The sequence below is a fragment of the Vigna unguiculata genome, chromosome 2 (assembly GCF_037176805.1).
Source record: "Vigna unguiculata cultivar grain cowpea cultivar isolate G323 ecotype 2 chromosome 2, ASM3717680v1, whole genome shotgun sequence".
Classification (NCBI taxonomy): domain Eukaryota; kingdom Viridiplantae; phylum Streptophyta; class Magnoliopsida; order Fabales; family Fabaceae; genus Vigna; species Vigna unguiculata.
The window spans coordinates 17,626,281-17,647,265 of NC_140793.1; the positions used below are offsets into that span (position 1 = coordinate 17,626,281).

At 34.9% G+C, this 20,985-nt stretch overlaps 1 protein-coding gene across 1 annotated transcript; it reads right to left on the bottom strand.

The window, feature by feature from the left end:
• Positions 1-402: 402 nt before the first annotated feature.
• On the bottom strand, positions 403-1,729 carry LOC146888376 (uncharacterized). Its single transcript, XM_085670083.1, has 3 exons — positions 1,530-1,729; positions 714-1,448; positions 403-472 (listed from the first exon to the last, which is right to left on the bottom strand). Exons 1-3 carry the CDS (start codon positions 1,727-1,729, stop codon positions 403-405), a joined length of 1,005 nt encoding a protein of 334 aa, XP_085526209.1.
• Positions 1,730-20,985: the final 19,256 nt, after the last annotated feature.

A 20,985-nucleotide genomic window follows, 5' to 3' on the forward strand; every position in this document is an offset into this window, starting at 1 on the left:
GAGAAATGTATTATGAGATTGGAAAAATGGGTGAAAGTGTTGTTTGGAATGGTTTGTTTCTTTTATGTATTAAACATATTTATATTCACCATGTATTAAAGTTCTTGCTGTAATGATTCCAAATGAATGTGAAAGTTTCAGCACCTTTGGAATGTAATGACAAATCCATTTGAATTATTGATTTTTGTAAAGCATTTTGATTTTGAAACTGAAATATGGCATGGATATATTTGAATATATTGTGTTCGAGTACACCAAATGTGATATAAAATGTGTACATATAACTGGATTCTGTGGGACAAACATGTGTTCGAGTAAAGCACCACATTCTTGTCACAGTTATTTATGCCAACATTGTTTTAAACAAAGTAAAACAATATCTTTTCTGACTACCCAAAGAGATCAAGATTCAATGATCCCATTAAGACAGATTAAATGGTAAACATCCATCCCAACATCAATTAAATGGTACCTAATAGCAAAGACATTGGTCATCCATCCAAAATATCATACAGATCCATCCATCCATTCAATACTTAAACACCATCAATATACAATAGATCCATATATCCACTACCTACACAAAATATTGTTCAAAATACCATTACAGTGGACTGCCTAAAAAGACTACATGGGTATTAATCAACAATCAGCAAAAGTTTAAACAACATCTACAAAGCAAATTTAAACAACATCGGGGTTTCCAAACACACCCCCTTCTAGTTTGGAGTTTGTTCCTCATTGGTTGGACAATTTGGTTGCTTGATGGACATTGAGATTGACTTGGTGGTGGCACTAATTGGGACTGATTGGCTGGTGCTCTTTGCTGTGATGGGGTTGCTGCTGGTAATGGGCCACTTTGCTGTGATGGGGTTGATGCTGTTGGTGGGGCACTTTGCTGTGATGGGCCTGATGGTGCTGCTGGACCAGTTTGCTGTGATGGGCCTGATGGTGCTACTGGGCCAGTTTGCTGTGATGGGCCTGGTGCTTCTGGTGGTGGCACTGGTTTTTTAGGACAAGCAGTTCTATTATGACCAATTTCCCTACACACAACACACCTTTTGCGAATTCCCCCTTTTCGTAATGCGGTCTCATCCTTTTTCAGCTCCCAAGGTTCCAATCTTCTTTTCTTTTTAGGTCTTCCGGGCATAATTCTTTTGATTGGTGGCAGGACATCAGGATATGCTGTAACTTCCCACAACTGGTGACCATTAATTGGGTAAACTACTGAGTTATACGTCTCCTCATACGTTGATTTCTTGAACCAATGGGCTATAAAATCTTCTCCTTTCAGATTCAAAAATTTCATGGCAGAAAGTGCGTGGCAACAAGGAAGTCCACTGATGCTCCATTTCTTGCAGGTGCACTCCATCTTGTCAATATTAACCATAAACTGTTCCCCTAGATTTGAAGCATGTCTCACTTCAAACAACTTCTCTGCTGACCATCTGTGTGTAATACAACAAAAACATAATTACTACATCTGAAATCTATTAAGCTTGCTGACATAAATATAGTTAAGTTCTTACCTTGGTATCCAGTGCCTTGTTAAGCTTGATTCCTTCTTAAGTCTGTCATGAATTCTGGGACACACTGAACCTTTAAAAGATTGCACCTTAGATATGTTTTTGGCCCATCTCTTCATGATATAAACACGAATGTCCTCCAGCGTACTTATTATTGGCTTTGTTTGAGTCTTCACTAGCACACTGTTGAATGCCTCACACATATTATTAACCAAGGTGTCATACTGGGCTCTTACAGTGAATCTAGATCTGGACCAATACCTTGGAGGAATACCAATCAAGTGTTTGAAGGCCTCTTCATTGACCTCTTTAATGTCCCTCATTATCTTCTCCCAAGCCTATGGATGTGTGGCTCCTGCAACCTTCAACATGAGACATTTAAGATTTTTTCCGGGGAATTGCTTCTTGAAATTAGCATACAAATGCCTAACACAAAATCTCTGGTCCACTCCAGGAAGAAGTTCTTACATAGCTGGGAGAAGACCCTGTGTGTATATGTGAAAAATAGTGGTGTCAAAATTTGCAAACTGCATGCTGTTAAAATATAAATCAATTCAAATAATAAAGCTAATGTTTAAGGAATAACCTTTTGTTTGTCTGATATAAAAGTGCATGATGAACAAACTGAATCCCCACCAAGATCATTAATCAAAAGCTCCAAGAACCATCTCCACGAATCCTTATTTTCCACTTCTACAACAACATATGCAAGAGGGAGAATCTGCTCATTACCATCTCTTCCAATTGCTATTAATAACTCGCCACCATACCTTCCTTTGAGAAAGCAGCCATCCAGTCCAATGAAAGGTCTGCAGCACGTGAAACTGTCTTTGCATGCCTTCAAGCATGCATAAAATCTCTTAAATATAACTTCACCTTCTATTTTCTCAACATTCAGATTTACAGTAGAACCTGGATTGGTTCTCAGCAGTTCGTGTGCATAATCATATATTCTCCTGAACTATTCTGAAAAAGACCCATTCACGTGGTCTCTAGCAATAGCTCTAGCCCGGAAAGCCATATTTCTAGAGATACATACATTCCATTTCCTACTGACCTTGTCACGAATGTCCATGACCTTCATACTAGGGTTTTCTCTAAGTGTCTTTTCCATCTTCTTGCTTAGCCACTTTGCATTCATTAATTTCACGTTGAAATCTCTAGAACACGTATGCTGATCTATTATTTTTCTAAGTTGCCATGACTTCACTGCACCCATATAACCACAATAAGCATACCATTTGCATTCTCCATTTGCTCCCAAACATTTAATTGAAACCCTCTGATTGTCATTTTTTACAAATTTTAAACTTTTTCCATTTGCAAGTGCATAGGTTCTAATTGCTTCAATGAATTCATGTTTGTCTGTGAAATAAGTTCCTATTTCCCATCTATAGTCGTCCATGTTTTTTGGCATTGTTAATGTAGGAATGACCCATAACCTTCAAAATCATCTTTCACCTCATCAATGTCTGAACCACTAACCAATTCATCTGATTGCCACTCAAAATCTGACCCCCCACCCTCAGTCCTTACTTCATCAAAATCTGAATCACTCGACTCTTGTGTTGTGTACCAACCTTCTCCATCAGATGCACTTTCAACAGCACATGGCACATTACCATCCCAATCTGAATCACTATGTCCATCACGGTTAATATTTACATCAACCAAACCTTCCTCATTGAATGATCCAGGCTCACCTTCATACCCTCTTGTCACAATCAAAATTGCGACGGGATGACGAACCAAAAAAAACAAAATTTGTAAAAAAAGAGTTTGGAGTCGTCACCATAGTTATTATAGGAAACTATGGAAAACCATAAAAAAGAGTAAGGTCTACGAAAACAGAGATTGGGGGTACGGGAGTTAATTACGCATAGGGAAGGTGTTAGCACCCTACAACGCCCATCCTAAGATGGTACCTTTAATTAAAATACAACAAATTGATGTGGTCTCCTCTAAATATTTATTTTTTTAAAAAATAAAAATAAATAAATAAAATATAAATAAATAAAATATAAATAAATAAAACCAAATAAATAAAACAAAATAAAAAATTAATAAATTAATAGATTAATAAATTAACAATAAAATAAATAAATAAATAAATAAATAAAGATGACAAAGAAAAACAAAGGAAACAAAAAAGATTTTTTTTGTTTTTTGGGCCCGACAAGGATTACTCCTTGCTCCTACGTATCTCCATTCATAATGGAGAATCAGGGTCACGTAGTTCTTTATGAAAAAGACTTTTTGAAAATAATTTGTTCGAAGATGTTGATATCACTCTTTTTTTAATATTTGAAAATTTTGTATTTTTTTTAGCAATCTTATAGAAAAGCGAAGGTATTAAGTACTAAGTCGACGCGAGTGGTCACACGAGCAGTTATAAATTTTAAAAGTTAAAAGGGTATTTAAATGATTTATTTGTTATTACTTCCTTTTAAAAAAACTTTCGCAATAAGACATTGATACCCAACAAAATTTGATTATTTCATATCCACAATTTATGAAAACATTAGGAAAATAAATAAATAAAAGATTAGAAAATAACGTTTAGGATTAAACATATTATTTTAATATGAAAAAATTTTACAACCCTTAACATGAAAAAATATGGCACAACATATTCATACAATGTCAAAACATGATATCTCTCACTTATTCATGCAACAATGTTCACAACCCAAAGCAATCAACAAAACCTTAATTATAAAACTAATGAACCCCAAAAAGCATGACAATAATGTTTTTTTATATCAAAAGATATAGTTAAAACATCAAATTCAAACAAGATAAAAAAAACACATCTAGAGAAATATTGCATGACACAACAAAAAATTAATTTTGCGAACTTGAACGGGAGATCAGACTTACAATAGTTGCGTTGGAACACTAAGAAGCACGTGGGGGTGGCGATTGATGGTGAGTGGGTTTTTTTTATGTGCGAGGGTTAAAAGAGAATGTGTGCTTAGAGTGAGAGAGGGCTCTAGAAATTTTTGAGAGAGAAAAAATTCATTTCTTCTTCTTTTTCTGATGGGTTTATATACACAACATTATAAATCTAATGTAATCTCGTAATAAAGGTCTGCTTTAATTACAACGAGTTTTAAAAGGCAAGAATTGGTCTTAAAATTATTACAAAATGAGAATCAAATCATATAAAACACAAAGCACAAAATCAAACGTGATCAGCAAAATTAATTTTAATTAGTAAAAGAGATATTGTTTTGAATTATATTACTACTTTCTCTATCTGGAAAAAAGGTGTCATAAAATCAGAGCACAAAATCAAATGTGATAATTCTAAATATTAGAACATATTCTGTTTCTAATTATTAGGCTAACTTTTTAATCTGGAGCAGAAACGACAAAGCATAGAGTGGGGGTGCGAAAATTAAATTTTGGGCTACCATTAGTTGCAAGAAAAACGGTGTGGGTGTATATAGTATTTTGGGCTAAAATAGAAACAAAGCCTCAAAAGAAAATACATACAAGATAAAAACAAAGTTTTTTTCTTTTTATTTATTTATTTATTTATTATTATTATTATCCTGATATTATTATTATTTAGACAAAGCAAAAAACCAAAGAGAAAACTTATTTATTTATTTATTTATTTTATTTTTTTATACCTTTTTTTGAAAAAAATAAATTATTATTATTTATTCTATTATTTATTTAGCCGGACGAAATTGGGTGTTGACAGCTGCCCCTCTTTACTTAGATTTTGCTTGATAATATGAGAATTTTACATTTTCATATTCTCAGTGAAATATAAGTAAAGATAAAAACACTAATTTCGTCCGATTTCAAAAGAAACAGAGGCGAAACATGAAATCAAAGGCCACACTTCCAAAGGATTCAATGACCATTACCACGTAGAGGGCCTTGATCCAGAAAGTAAAAAACTCTTTGTAAACTAAAACCTTTTGAGAAAGATTAGACCAATCCCGAGGATAGGGTCTACATCTAAAGGATTCGGCGACCATTACCACGTAGAGGTCCCCGATCCCAAAAACATATACTTTTTGCAGAGCTGAATTCTTTTTGAGAACGATCTAGACAAATCCCAAGGAGAGGATCTACATCCAAAGGATTCGACAACTATTACCACGTAGAGGGCCCCGATCCCAAAAACGTATACTTTTTGCAAATATAATTTCTTTTTGAAAAGATTAGACCAATCTTGAGGAGAGGGTCTACTTCCAAAGAAAAACCTGCATATTGATTTAAGCATAGACAAACACAACATGAATGCCTTTTGAAAAAGACGTAAAGTGAGCCCAACTAAAAACCTGCCCCTATGGGCCCTTATTTTCCTTTTCGAACTTTTCAAAATATGTTTTGATGATAAAAAAAATGGTATGATGTGATGAGGGTGCATGAATGCATGGATGCACAAAACCCATACTTTTCCTTCCTTTTCTTTCCTTATTTTTTTATATTTACATTGTATTTCTTTTGGCCACCACGACACCCTTTAGGAGCTAGTATGCATCTAGCGAATATACCCGTGATGTTTTCTTGACACAAATATACATTTTTACTATATTTTTAATTACCAGCTCAGTGTAATACTTTCAAAAATCTTGAAAACAATGTCAATATCCTTAGTTGCATCCTCTATTATGGAATCATCATGTATAAAATTTTTTTAACCGCATCAGAGTTGACTAACAATGGTAACTCCTCCCCATCCATCCTTATGAGAATTAGTGCCCCACCAGAGAATGCTTTCTTCACCACATACAGGCCTTCAAAATTTGGAGTCCATTTGCCTCTATGGTCCCTTTGTATAGGTAAGATTTTTTTCAAAACCAGATCGCCTTCATGGAACTCTCTGAGATGCATCTTTTTGCCTAACGTTTTTTCATTCTTCTTTGGTATAATTGTCCGTGACACACCGTAGTTAACCTTTTTTCCACAATGAGGTTAAGTTGGTCAAGTCTAGCTTGAACCCATTCTGCTTCTTCTAATTGGGTTTCCATTAATACTCGCAAGGATGAGATTTCCACCTCAAAGAGGAGTACTGCTTGCTTCCATTCCATATACTAGAGAGAAAGGTGTTGCCCCAGTTGAAGTATGTACTGACGTACAATATCCATGCAAAGCAAAAGGAAGCATCTCATGCCAATCCTTATACATGACCAATATCTTTTATATAATATTCTTTATAATTTTATTAGCAGCCTCAATTGCCCCATTCATTTTAGATAGTAAGGAGAAGGTTCTCAATCATCCTCATTATCATCTTCCATATTATCAACAGAGTGCTCAAAATTAGGAATATCGACATTAATATTTTTAAAACATTCACCATCATATTTGCATCATTTAAGTTTATAAAACGAATAAATAAAACAAAAACAATCAAAAACAAATTATAAATGTTTTGTATTGTCAACTAAGCATAAAAAAAAGTAAGTTGTCTCGTAAAGTCCCTCCACGTAAAGCAAAAGGATAAACTAAAAGAAATACATTTCCTTCAAATTGAACATCACGGGTAATTCGTTATCTCTCAATTATTCAACTATATGTCTGGAGGACAGGACCGCACAAAGTCTAAGGTTTCCAATCCATTTCCATCCTCGATGGTGATATCTGACAAGCGTTAATCCATCTAACACTGCAGAAGCTCTCTTTGATGTCACTGATGCAAATCTTCCCTTTCTTTCGTTCTCGTCCTTCTATGCGAGCTAGGCCTAGCTCATTCTTTTCTTCTACTAGCCTCCTCTTGTCCTCTTTGTCCCCACAACATACTTGCACGAAGTTCTTGTCGATCAAATTCTGTAGAAAATTTTCGAACTTTTTGCACGCCTCGATGGAATGTTCAGCACCTAGATGGAACCTGTAAGACCCGAGAAATTTAAATAACTAAATAAATAATTAATTAATAAATGTGGGCAATGGGAGCCTTTATGGCATTAAATATTGATTAATGTGGTGTGGAAAAGTACTAGCTTAAATGGTTGAGAGTGTTCTGATTGTGTGAGAGGACTTGGGTTCAAGTCCTATGTATGCCAATTATGTGTTATTTTATTTATTATTAATTTTTAATAATAATATGCATGATCATGTTGAGTGATAACATGATTATTGAATTAGGTGAATTATGACAAAATATAAATTGCTTGAGTGGTGGTTAGGCATTGATTTAGTGATGAGCATGGTATGGGTTCAAACCTTGGTGAACTCATATTTAACTTTCTTTTTGTTAAAAAATTAGTTGTGGCTTGAATATGAAGGGGTAGAGAAAACCCTAACAGAGGGGGAGCTGACTAGTTTAATCTCTTCCTTTAAAAGAAGATTTTAAGTTTTGTTTAATTGAATTATTATTTACAATAAAAAAAATGTGATGCATTTGTTTTATATTTTAGAAATTTTGATTGTAATGGTGATATAGATAGTATCATCAAATTTTTGTTTGAATGTTAAGTATGTGATTGGTGAATTTTAGTGATACGAAATCTAATATAGCATGAATGAATTGAGGTTTTCTTGATTTGTGGGTGAATGATGCAAAGGAAAGGTTAGGGTTTATGTTTTTCTTTTACAGTGGCGTGACTTAGGGTTGCACTCTAAAGCTTTAATTTTTTTTAGTTATATGAAAAAGTAGATAAATGTGGTGTTATGATATGCTATAATATTTTAGGAGGATATTTTACGACATTCATCATATAGTAATTTTATATAATATTAAAAAAAGGAAACAAATTATCTACTTTTGGTGTAGAGCATCGATTACACTAAATAGTTTTTTTTAATATAAATATATATTTAAAGAAGGTTAGAAGTGGGACTGACTTTCTTTCTTTTCTTTTTTTTTTGTTGTATTTGATATTATATATGACTTGTAACTTTTGGGTATTAAGTTTTGGTAGTGACTAAACTTTTGGTATGCTGCACTTAAGGTTTTAGAATAATTAGTAATTTTCTTTGCTAGTATTTTCTTATAGAAATTATGATATTGTATAATTAGTAATTTTTAATATATTATATAAGAGGGGAATGGAATAGTTATAGAAAGTGGTTTATAAATGGGATTCCAGAGGTGCTTTTATTAATTTAGGTTGGTATTTAATTAATTGGCTTTAGTTGCATTCGACTTCTAGGATGCGTGTTTAGAGTTCTTCTTCTAAACACAACACATTTGTTATTATTATTATTATTATTATTATTATTATTATTATTATTATTATTTATTATTATTATTATTATTATTATTCCATTTTACTACTATTATTGTTATTATTATTCTTCTTCTTCTTATTATTTCTATTATTATTATTATTATCATTATTATTATTATTACTTTTATTATTATCCTTAATATTATTATTATTAATTTATTTTACTATTATTATTATTATTATTATTTTCATTATTATTATTACTATTATCATTATAATTATTATTCTTCTTATTATTATTATTTATTTTATTTTATTTTAATATTATTATTATTTTATTATTAATATTATTATTATTATTATTATTATTATTTTATTATCTTTTATTATTATTATTATTATTATTATAATTATTGTTATTTATATTATAATTATTTTTATTTTTATTTTTATTTTATTTTACTAGTATTATTTTTATTTTTATTATTACTATTATTATTATTATAATTATTTATTATTATTATTATTATTATATTATTTTATTATCATTATTAACTTTATCATTGTTCTATTTTATTTATGGTTTTATTATCATTATTATTGTTTCATTATTAATGCATTATTTAATTTTTATTTTTTTTATTTTATTTTATTAGTATTGTTGTTTTATTATTATTGTTTATTTTATTTTATTATTACTTTTATTGTTTCATTTTATTATTATTTTTATTGTTTCATTTTATTATTATTATTATCATTATTGTTATTATTGTGGTTATTGTTATTTTTATTTTTATCCTTATTACTATCTTATTGTCCGTGTGATATTTTGGGGCAATGATTATGTGTTCTTCTTGGTTTATATATTGTTTGGTTGTCCATGATTGTGTGTTGGGTATAACACTTTTGTTTTGATGGTTTTATATGAATTTAGAAAGGGATAGATGTGTGTTTATAATTGAATGATGAATATGAGTTGTGATATTGTAAAACTAGTAGTGTCACATTACTGGTGTAACCCCTAACAGTGAAGAGTGAAGTGCTAAGCAATAACCAAAAATAGGGAAGCTTTGTGTGTCGTGATGCCTGACGGTGTTATGGAACCGTCAAACAGTCTGCACTTCCATTTCGCCTGGTGGCGCTTTGGCAGCGCCAGGCGATAGTGCAGGAGCAAGGGTCCATTGTAGATGAATTTGCATGGATGGGTTTGTGGGCTTGGTTAGGGATATGCTGGATTAGTTACGAGCGGGGAGGTTCGTAACGGAGATTTGAGATGCGTGATTGATGCGGGCGGGGAGGTCTGTATCTGTTGTACTCTTGTGTGGGGATACGAGCGGGGAGGTTCGTATGTTTCGTGCTCACACTTGAGGCTACTATGAGCGGGGAGGTTCATAGTAGGTGTTCACGCATGTTGGACTATGAGCGGGAAGGTTCGTAGAGTTGGACCACGAGCGGGCAGGTTCGTGGAAGCATTGGAATCCCTAAGACCAGCTTGAACATGTATCTTGTATAGGGCAGTGTGTTTTTCTTAATTTTGTTTTGATGTGTTGCGATATGGACTTGGACCAGGAGGTGCTTGACTGTGTCATGAGCGGGTAGGTTCATGGCTAGTGGTGAACACGTGATAATATGAGCGGGGAGGTTCATATTATGATGCTCTTGTGTGAGGATACGAGCGAGGAGGTTCGTATGTTCCGTGCTCACACTTGAGGGCTGCTACGAGCGGGGAGGTTCGTAACTATTGGATCACGTGTGTTGGACTATGGGCGGGGAGGTGCGTAGAGTTGGACTACGAGCGGGGAGGTTCGTAGAGGTAGGACCATGAGCGGGTAGGTTCGTGGAAGCATATATATCCTGGGTCCATGGTCATGAAATTGTGGATTGGAAACCTTAGGGCAATAAGGTTTCTTAGTTAAGCATTGGCTGAAATAAATTAATTTGGGGGTGAAATTCTATGTATTAAATTATATGTTTATATTGTTACATGAGCTCACTGATATCGCTGTCGTTAGGCGATCAAATTACCACTACTTTAGCAACTTCAGTATTGCCAGTTTGTAGTGAAGAAAATAGTTAGGGTTAAGACAACCCTAAGTCGTCTCACAACGAATACGGAATTGATCTCAAATATTTGATTCTCAAAAATGCAATTTAAAACTAGCAACTATAAAAATGGGGGGGTTTTGATATGCAAAGAAAATGACACGGAAGATTGTAAACACAGTAATAGTAAATATGTCAATTCCACTGCTTTTTCTAAATAAGATTCTTCATTGGTTATCTAGAGATTATTGTTAAATTAATTATTGTTGTTGATTTACAAATAAATCAATGTAAAGACTCAATTCATTTGTTGGCATCCTCACTTTTAATCAAATTATAGTCTCAATTAAAAGTGAGAATTGTTAGATTGTCCAGAGTAAATTTAATCAAAGTACAGTCTCAATTAATTTTACTATGCCTAATCATGTCTATTCCTTTGTTTCTTTACCAAATAGAAAACTTAATTAATCAAAGTAAAGTCTTGACTAATTTTAGTTAAAGTAATTACCTCTAATCAAATTAAAGTCTCAATTATTGGCAAAAACTTATTTAATCAAATGAAAGTTTCTAAACAAAATCAAAGTAAAGTCTCAATTTAATTTAAAAACCTTTTAATTCATATGATCAGCATGCATGTAGATTTAAAATCATTATTTTCTATTCGATCAAGAAGCAAAGGACATAGATAAACAAAAAAACACAACAATAATCAAAATAACAAAACATATAAATTCATCTAACCTCAGAATCCATTTAAGAAATTACAGTGGAATCAACCCTAAAAGCTTAGCCCTCCATGGCTTTGATGGAATACATGATGATATGAAGGAAAGAAAATAAAAGAAGAGAATGAGAGATGTGGTGGAGATGGTATCTGCCAAAACCAGAGAGTTCTAAGTGTCTAAGCTGTCAGCTGTAAAAATTGTCAGTCCCCCTTTCTGCTCCCTTAAGTCTCTTTATATAGGCTTCAACTGGACTTTGGGCTTTATCTGTCAGTTGCTAAAATCTTTTATTTTTATTTAATTAATTAGCAACTTAATTTCTGTCCAATTTCCAATTCTGCCCCTCTTATTTAAGCATTTTTACAAAATTGACCAGAATTTGACCAGAGTTTGACCAGTTTGACCAGAGTTTGACCAGTTGACTGCCTATCAGATGTTGACACGTGGTAGTGCAGATTCTCTCTCCAGTAATTAGGGTTTGCTCCTCCTTCCTCCCGTGGTGACGACTACTGTTTCGCATTTTCCGGTAAGGTCTTCTTCTCCGGCGAAGGCGCGATGGTGGATCATGAATCTCTTCCGCTGTTGCTGCGTGTACTGGTCCGTGAGGTTGATGGAATGGTGATGGACTTCAGCGAGTGGTGGTGATGGTGCTACGCGAATGGAGCGCTGATTCCATGAAAAGATGGTGGCGGTGCAGATCTGCGTTTTCTGCTGCCATGGCTGCTGCGTTGGTGGCGCGCGAGGAAGTTGACGGAACTGTAGTGAGGACGACGAACTTGGTGCAAGCGGGCGTCGTAGATCTGGTGCGGAGGCCATGGTGGTGGAGCTTTTCCTCTCCTCTGGTTTTGCTAAACTCGTGGTGGTCGTGGCTGGTAGATGCTCGCGTTCGCTGCTGCCATGGAGAAGATGGAGAGGCATGGTGGTTGCGGCGTGACGGCGCTGGTTCGCGCAAATGGTGGTGCGGCGGAGCTTGCGCGATTCCGATCTGTTCCTCACTGCTGGTGGTGCGCGAAAAGATGGTGCTGCTGCGGTGGTCGGAAATGGAGCAGGTTCAATGGTGTGAAGCGTGAACGGAGACGGCACGGTGCTGTTGCGGTGGTGCTGTCGCTGCTGGTGCGTCGCCGGCAATGGTGTGATGGTGATGCAGTGGTGGCCGGCGAGGTGAGGAGGTGCGGCGGCGGCTGCCATGGTGGTGGAAGGAGAGAAGAAAATTAGGGTTAGGGTTTCATGAGTGAGATGGAGGAGATGATGACGTGGCAAGATCTGAGTGGTCAATTTGGTGAGTAGAGGATTATGACACGTGGCTTGTTCTGGTTGGCTAATTTTAAGAGGTGGGGATTGCCACATGGCATGATCTGGTTGAGTGGAGTTTAAGTGGTAGGAGGGGTGCAACTTAATGAAAACTGGGGGTGCAGAACAGGTTTTTGTGGTCCACTTTAAAAGGAGTGTGCAAGTAAAAACTGGGGGTGCATTTAGCTCCTGATTCATTCTTTTTCAGAATTTCTTAATTTTGGACTTATTTTGTAACTTTGAATATTTTAAAATCACACTATTAATTGACCAAAAATAAATTCCAGCTGCATTAACAAACGTTAGAATATCCAATAATATTTTATGCAACTAAAATCAATTTTTACGCCACTTTTACCAAACTTACTCAATAAATCCAATAATCACAAATCCTAATTAAATCAATCTTTAAGCACAGAAAAATCAATTAAATCCCCAAATTTAAATATTAAATGAGGGCAAAAATTTGAACTCATCACTCACCCTTTCTGTGTGTGTTTGGCGATGATCGTGTAATTCGTTATACGGGAGCAGACATTGTTTCAGGTGGAGCTGGTGACACTTAAAGCCGGAGAGGGGTTAGCTTAGGAAGTTTTATAGACTACATTTGACTATTTTGTAAACATTTAGTTGATCATTTTTGAACTATGTAAACATGGAGTTTACTTTATGGTTTTAAATTTTGATACATTTTAGTAAGGTTTTAATTTTCCCGCGTTTTGGGAAAGAACTTTGAATAATAATGACATATTTGATATTATTTTACTTTATTTCATTTAAATTAGTAATACCCAGTCATGATGTTACATTTGGTATCAGAGCAATGGTTTTCAAATGGTTTTTGGGCCTTGGGGAGTGAGCTTGTCGTGTTTCAGTTGCGAAACCTTGTAGGAATGGATTTACAGTCTATCAATCATACTTTTGATTGCGGACTGCGTTGAGTTGTGAAACTGGAAGCATTAAGAACAGAAAATATCTTGGTAAAGTGATGAGGGTGCACACTCATGACTATATTAGAGATAGTTTCCCTTCTTAATTCTAAAGGTTTTGGTAAAAGAAAGGGAAGTTATAGGTTGAGTTTCGCTCCTATACATTTTCTTGTTATGTTTGCACTTCTGTGGTATGTGTTTGTTATTTGTGGTAACAAAGGATTGCAGATTCAAGGTCAAACTTGACCTGCTTGCCTTGTAGGGGTTAGAGTAGGGGTTTTGAGGTAGTCCCTTTACCGAAGATACGAATATGCAGAAGGTTGTGTAACAGTGTACGAGTGAAGTTAAGTTGTGGATTTGTAGGCGAAAAGCACTGGAGGAGTTTAGAAACATCGCGTTAACTGAGGGCAAGAATAGGTTCTTGGAACGAATACCACAAGTTTTGCGAGAGGAATCGAATTCAAAGGTTATAATAAGGAGCGATGTTCAGTGCATGCTTGTGCAGCAAAGTTGAGAAGTCAAATTGGTACTACATCCTAACATGGGTCTGAGGTCGGAGTGGAAAGTAGTGAAACTTATGAGGTTAAGGCTAAACCAAAAGGGTATATACAAGGAAGTGAAAATCTCAAGCGGAAGGTAATGTTGAGGCAAAGCTCGAAGGAATAGGTCGACCAGACAATGTTCTAAGAAAGGGGGAAAACCAATCGTGTGGTAAGAATACTGTATGGTCAAGGTTTTATGTTAGTCAACCTCCATGAGAGGCAGTTAAATCCTCTCGGCAATAACCACAATTTAATTTAGGAGTAGATGGATGTGCTAAGTAAGGTGGCTCACAAGAGAGAAAGGTTTGACTTGGGACATGAGATGAACGATTTCAAGTATCGAAAGAAGAAGTACTTCGTTAAGTTGTTCTTATGGGAATGAGGCAGTTGGTAATGTCATGGCACAAGGAAGGATGAAAGTAAAAGAGGAAAGTATTGTGTAGCTAAAGGAGTGTCTCTATAAATTGGTGTTGGATCGGTTAAAGTAAATAATAAAAAAGATACAAGGTATAAAAGTGGTGTTTGGGGTAGGCATTTTGGTTTTAATCGAGATCATATACTCCTTGGTATCGCTATTATGAGAATTAGGTTCTGGTTGTCTGCAAAAGGGAATTGGTAGTGAGATGTTGGTTTACTCTACAGTTGCGGCTAAGTGCGGAATACTTGGGTTTGGTGGTGTCTCGGGATGATCGAAAAATCCATATTCAAGGTTAATTGGAGTTGACTCTTTTGTGAGATTGGGACATCAACGCAAGAGTGGATAGGTTATTTTCCAATCTCATTCTGGAACGATGTGATACTCAACAAGGTGGTGTTCGATGATCCAAAGAGATAAATCGACGACAATGTATCAATGGTAGATGGATCAGAAAGGTGAGGACAGAATGTCGTGTGAACTAAAGTTACTTAGCAAAGATAAGAGAATAATAGACATAGAGGATCTCAACGGTGGAGGAGTCCTAAACTCGTTTTCAAGTAGATACTAGAATTTCACTTTGGAGTGGTGAAGTTCTTTATTGCATTAATACCCGAGGAAAAGTTGGTGTCAATAGTTTCTAATCAGATGGTTTCGCGGGGAATGGGAAGAAAGAGAAACAGAGGAATAGATATTGAAGATCTGATGGCAAAGACTTAATGTAAACACTTTAATGATTACAAGTTTTAGTGCATCTCGCTTAAAAAAAAAAACTAGTGAGCTAAACCATTTAAGTGAAGTATTGACTAAGATCATGGTGGTTCCAGATGAGACGTTGGTGGAAGGAGAGGCATAATGTCGTTGTGTGGATACCAAGATTAGGAGTCCGTGATTATTGGACCGAGTTGCTGCAGCAGACGACAGATAGGGTTAGTTTAATCCAAGGCTGGATGTGTGCGCTAAAGAACAGACATAAGTTGTAGGTATGTATGAGGAGAAGGTCGTGGGAAGGCTGGAGAGCATGTGATTCTCATGATTAAACTCAGGAAGCAAACTCAGAAATTCATCAGACCATATCAGATAACACGAAGGATAGGTCCAACAGCCTATGAGATCGCTTTATCATCGCACTTGGCAAACTTGCATATGGGATTTACAGTTAAGGAAGTACACTACAAGTCTTACGCATGTGTTGGAGGAGGACGACGTTCAGGTGCGTGAGGGTCTAACAGTGGGAGTTGGACCAGCGTACATCTTGGATTGTCGAGTCAAGCAACTCAAAGGGAAAGAGATCAGAACTGTGAAAGTCTTCTATGACGAGGCAACCCAAGAGATGACTTGGGGGATGGAAGATCGCATGAGACAATCCTATCTGCACTTGTTTCCTGGTAAGTCCAATTTTCGAGGACGAAAATCTTTTAAGGTGGGGGGAATGTAAGACCCAAGAAATTTAAATAACTAAATAAATAATTAATTAATAAATGTGGGCAATGAGAGCCTTTATGACATTAAATATTGATTGATGTGGTGTGGAAAAGTACTAGCTTAAATGGTGAGAGTACTTTGATTGTATGAGAGGACTTGGGTTCAAGTCCTATGTATGCCAATTATGTGTTGTTTTATTTATTATTAATTTTTAATAATAATATGCATGATCATGTTGAGTGATAACATGATTATAGAATTAGGTGAATTATGACAAAATATAAATTGCTTGAATGGTTAGGCATTGATTTAGTGATGAGCATGGTATGGGTTCAAACCTTGGTGAACTCATATTTAACTTTCTTTTTGTTAAAAAATTAGTTGTGGCCTGAATATGAAAGGGTAGAGAAAACCCTAACAAAAGGGGCAATAATAATGGGCTTTGAATAGCAACTAACCTTACCATAAATATTGTGGCATAGGGTCTTATTCCATAGATAGTTAACACATATTCTTGTTTCATTTTCAATTCCTTTCGGGTCGAAAACGCGGGCGTGGGTTTGTGCCCATTCTTTCTCCCTCTTCTTCTGCTTACTTAACAACCGGAATAAGGAACCTTAGAATTCACCCTACCTGTTTATGAAAAAATAGGATTTGAGAGGAGTGAAGCTGCTTGACCGAATACCCTAAGGAACAGCCTCCCTTTATCTACGGGCTATGGCTCACGAAATGGTTCTCCGAATTGAAATTGGATGCTCTGGATCTCGAAATGGAAGGTATGCTGCTATACGAACTGTAAGAGATGCTAGGCAAGGTGGCGCCTATATAAATGGATGACGAGAACTGGCTCTCTATCTAAGCAAGATGGTAGTAGGTGGGAAGCTTCTGGCTCTAGCTTACTCTGCTACAACTATTGTGACTTCCACTGCCGCTACTTGCTTTGCTACTTTAGGTAGTGCAGCTGTAGGCTCTACTACCTGGGCTGCGTAATTCAAATTCTAAGCAAAGGAAAGTCCCAGGTAAGGGGAGCTGACTAGTTTAATCTCTTCCTTTGAAGGAAGATTTTAAGTTTTGTTTGATTGAATTATTGTTTACAATAAAAAAAATGTGATGCATTTGTTTTATATTTTAGAAATTTATATTGTAATGGTGATATAGATAGTATCATCAAATTTTTGTTTGAATGTTAAGTATGTGATTGGTGAATTTTAGTGATACGAAATCTAGTATAGCATGAATGAATTGAGGTTTTCTTGATTTGTGGGTGAATGATGCAAAGGAAAGGTTAGGGTTTATGTTTTTCTTTTACAGTGGCGTGACTTGGGGTTGCACTCTAAAGCTTTCATTTTTTTTAGTTATATGAAAAAGTAGATAAATGTGGTGTTATGATATGCTATAATATTTTAGGAGGATATTTTACGACATTCATCATATAGTAATTTATATAATATTAAAAAAAAGGAAACAAATTATCTACTTTTGGTGTAGAGCATCGATTACACTAAATAGTTTTTTTTAATATAAATATATATTTAAAGAAGGTTAGAAGTGGGACTGACTTTCTTTCTTTTTTTTTTTGTTGTATTTGATATTATATATGACTTGTAACTTTTGGGTATTAAGTTTTGGTAGTGACTAAACTTTTGGTATGCTGCACTTAAGGTTTTAGAATAATTAGTAATTTTCTTTGCTAGTGTTTTCTTATAGAAATTATGCTATTGTATAATTAGTAACTTTTAATATATTATATAAGAGGGGAATGGAATAATTATAGAAAGTGGTTTATAAATGGGATTCCAGAGGTGCTTTTATTAATTTAGGTTGGTATTTAATTAATTGGCTTTAGTTGCATTCGACTTCTAGGGTGCGTGTTTAGAGTTCTTCTTCTAAACACAACACATTTATTATTATTATTATTATTATTATTATTATTATTTATTATTATTATTATTATTTATATTATTATTATTATTATTATTCTATTTTACTACTATTATTGTTATTATTCTTCTTCTTCTTATTATTATTTCTATTATTATTATTATCATTATTATTATTATTACTTTTATTATTATCCTTAATATTATTATTATTAATTTATTTTACTATTATTATTATTATTATTTTCATTATTATTATTACTATTATCATTATAATTATTATTCTACTTATTATTATTATTTATTTTATTTTATTTTAATATTATTATTATTTTATTATTAATATTATTTTTATCATTATTATTATTATTATTCTTTTATTATCTTTTATAATTATTATTATTATTATTATTATAATTATTTATTTATTATTATTATTATTATTATTATTATTATTTTATTTTATTATCATTATAAACTTTATCATTATTTTATTTTATTTATGGTTTTATTATCATTATTATTGTTTCATTATTAATGCTTTATTTAATTATTATTATTTTTATTTTATTTTATTAGTATTGTTGTTTTATTATTATTGTTTATTTTATTTTATTATTATTTTTATTATTTTATTTTTATTTTTATTGTTTCATTTTATTATTATTATTATCATTATCGTTATTATTGTTGTTATTGTTATTTTTATTTTTATTCTTATTACTATCTTATTGTCCGTGCGATATTTTGGGACAATGATTATGTGTTCTTCTTGATTTATATATTGTTTGGTTGTCCATGATTGTGTGTTGGGTATAACACTTTTGTTTTGATGGTTTTATATGAATTTAGAAAGGGATAGATGTGTGTTTATAATTGAATGATGAATATGAGTTGTGATATTGTAAAACTAGTAGTGTCACATTACTGGTGTAACCCCTAACAGTGAAGAGTGAAGTGCTAAGCAATAACCAAAAATAGGGAAGCTTTGTGTGTCGTGATGCCTGACGGTGTTATGGAACCGTCAAACAGTCTGCACTTCCATTTCGCCTGGTGGCGCTTTGGCAGCGCCAGGCGATAGTGTAGGAGCAAGGGTCCATTGTAGATGAATTTGCATGGATGGGTTTGTGGGCTTGGTTAGGGATATGCTGGATTAGTTACGAGCGGGGAGGTTCGTAACGGAGATTTGAGATGCGTGATTGATGCGGGTGGGGAGGTCCGTATCTGTTGTACTCTTGTGTGGGGATACGAGCGGGGAGGTTCGTATGTTCCGTGCTCACACTTGAGGCTACTATGAGCGGGGAGGTTCATAGTAGGTGTTCACGCATGTTGGACTACGAGCGGGGAGGTTCGTAGTGTTGGACCACGAGCGAGCATGTTCGTGGAAGCATTGGAATCCCTAAGACCAGCTTGAACATGTATCTTGTATAGGGCAGTGCGTTTTTCTTAATTTTGTTTTGATGTGTTGCGATATGGACTTGGACCAGGAGGTGCTTGACTGTGTCATGAGCGGGTAGGTTCATGGTTAGTGGTGAACACGTGATAATAAGCGGGGAGGTTCATATTATGATGATCTTGTATGAGGATACGAGCGGGGAGGTTCGTATGTTCCGTGCTCACACTTGAGGGCTGCTACGAGCGGGGAGGTTCGTAACTATTGGATCACGTGTGTTGGACTACGGGCGGGGAGGTCCGTAGAGTTGGACTACGAGCGGGGAGATTCGTAGAGGTAGGACCATCAGCGGGCAGGTTCGTGGAAGCATATATATCCTGGGTCCATGGTCATGAAATTGTGGATTGGAAACCTTAGGGCAATAAGGTTTCTTAGTTAAGCATTGGCTGAAATAAATTAATTTGGGGGGTGAAATTCTATGTATTAAATTCTATGTTTATATTGTTACATGAGCTCACTCTTTCTTCGTTATATTGGAGCAAACATTGTTTCAGGTGGAGCTGGTGACACTTAAAGCCGGAGAGTGGTTAGCTTGGGAAGTTTTATACACTACATTTGACTATTTTGTAAACATTTAGTTGATCATTTTTGAACTATGTAAACATGGAGTTTACTTTATGGTTTTAAATTTTGATACATTTTAGTAAGGTTTTAATTTTCCCGCGTTTTGGGAAAGAACTTTGAATAATAATGACATATTTGATATTATTTTTCTTTATTTAATTTAAATTAGTAATATCCGGTCAGGATGTTACAGAACTTGCATGCATCCCTTAAGTTATATTCACCTTCCAATAATCCTACTGTTAGTAGTGCCTCAAAAATAAATTTTCGCGAACTCTTAATTTCGCTCACATTCTTCAGCAACTGGTGTCCCTCGAGATCAATAGCATTTATTGAAGCATTATCATGCCCAGAGAGGGATACCTTAATGTTGGGTTTATTCTCTTGAAATTTTAACCACCCTGAGTCGATTGAAGCTTGCACTTTGTGTTTGTAAGACAAACATTTCTCAGTAGAGTGACCAATGGCTCCCCCATGATAATCACATGTGGCATTTACATCAAAATACTTAGGGTATGGTGGTTCCAAAGGCTTCATCGGGCAGATAGCTACCAAAGCATTACAGAGTAGATCCGGCAATAACTCCGTGTAAGTCACAGGAATAGGAGTGAAATGAATATAATTCTTTTCTTGATTCCTTCCAGGACTAGTGATTTGCCCCAAAGACTGCGAAGGGGCACGACTCAATCTGGGTAATAGTGGACAGGTTGACGAAGTGTGCTCACTTCCTTGGTATTAATCAGAAGTGGTCAATGGACAGATTGGTTGAGTTGTACATGAGGGAAGTGGTCAGGTTGCACGGTGTGCCGACCAGTATAGTGTCAGATAGAGATCCGAGATTCACTTCTCGGTTTTGGTAGTCATTACAGGCAGCGTTGGGGACTCAGTTGAGGATGAGTTCTGCATATCATCCTCAGACTGATGGGCAGTCGGAGCGTACCATTCAGTCCTTGGAGGATCTGTTGAGGGCTTGTGTATTGGATCACATGGGTAGTTGGAGTGAGATGCTTCCCTTAGTGGAGTTCACATACAACAACAGTTATCACACCAGCATCGGTAT

Bases quoted from the DNA above. Each gene is read 5' to 3' on its own strand.
- LOC146888376 (XM_085670083.1), bottom strand. From the start codon at position 1,729: ATGTGTGAGGCATTCAACAGTGTGCTAGTGAAGACTCAAACAAAGCCA. The intron at 1,449-1,529 runs GTAAGAACTTAA...TATTACACACAG, and splicing joins ACAAGGCACTGGATACCAAG to ATGGTCAGCAGAGAAGTTGT. The intron at 473-713 runs GTGTGTTTGGAA...CTTTGCTATTAG, and splicing joins AAACTCCAAACTAGAAGGGG to GTACCATTTAATTGATGTTG.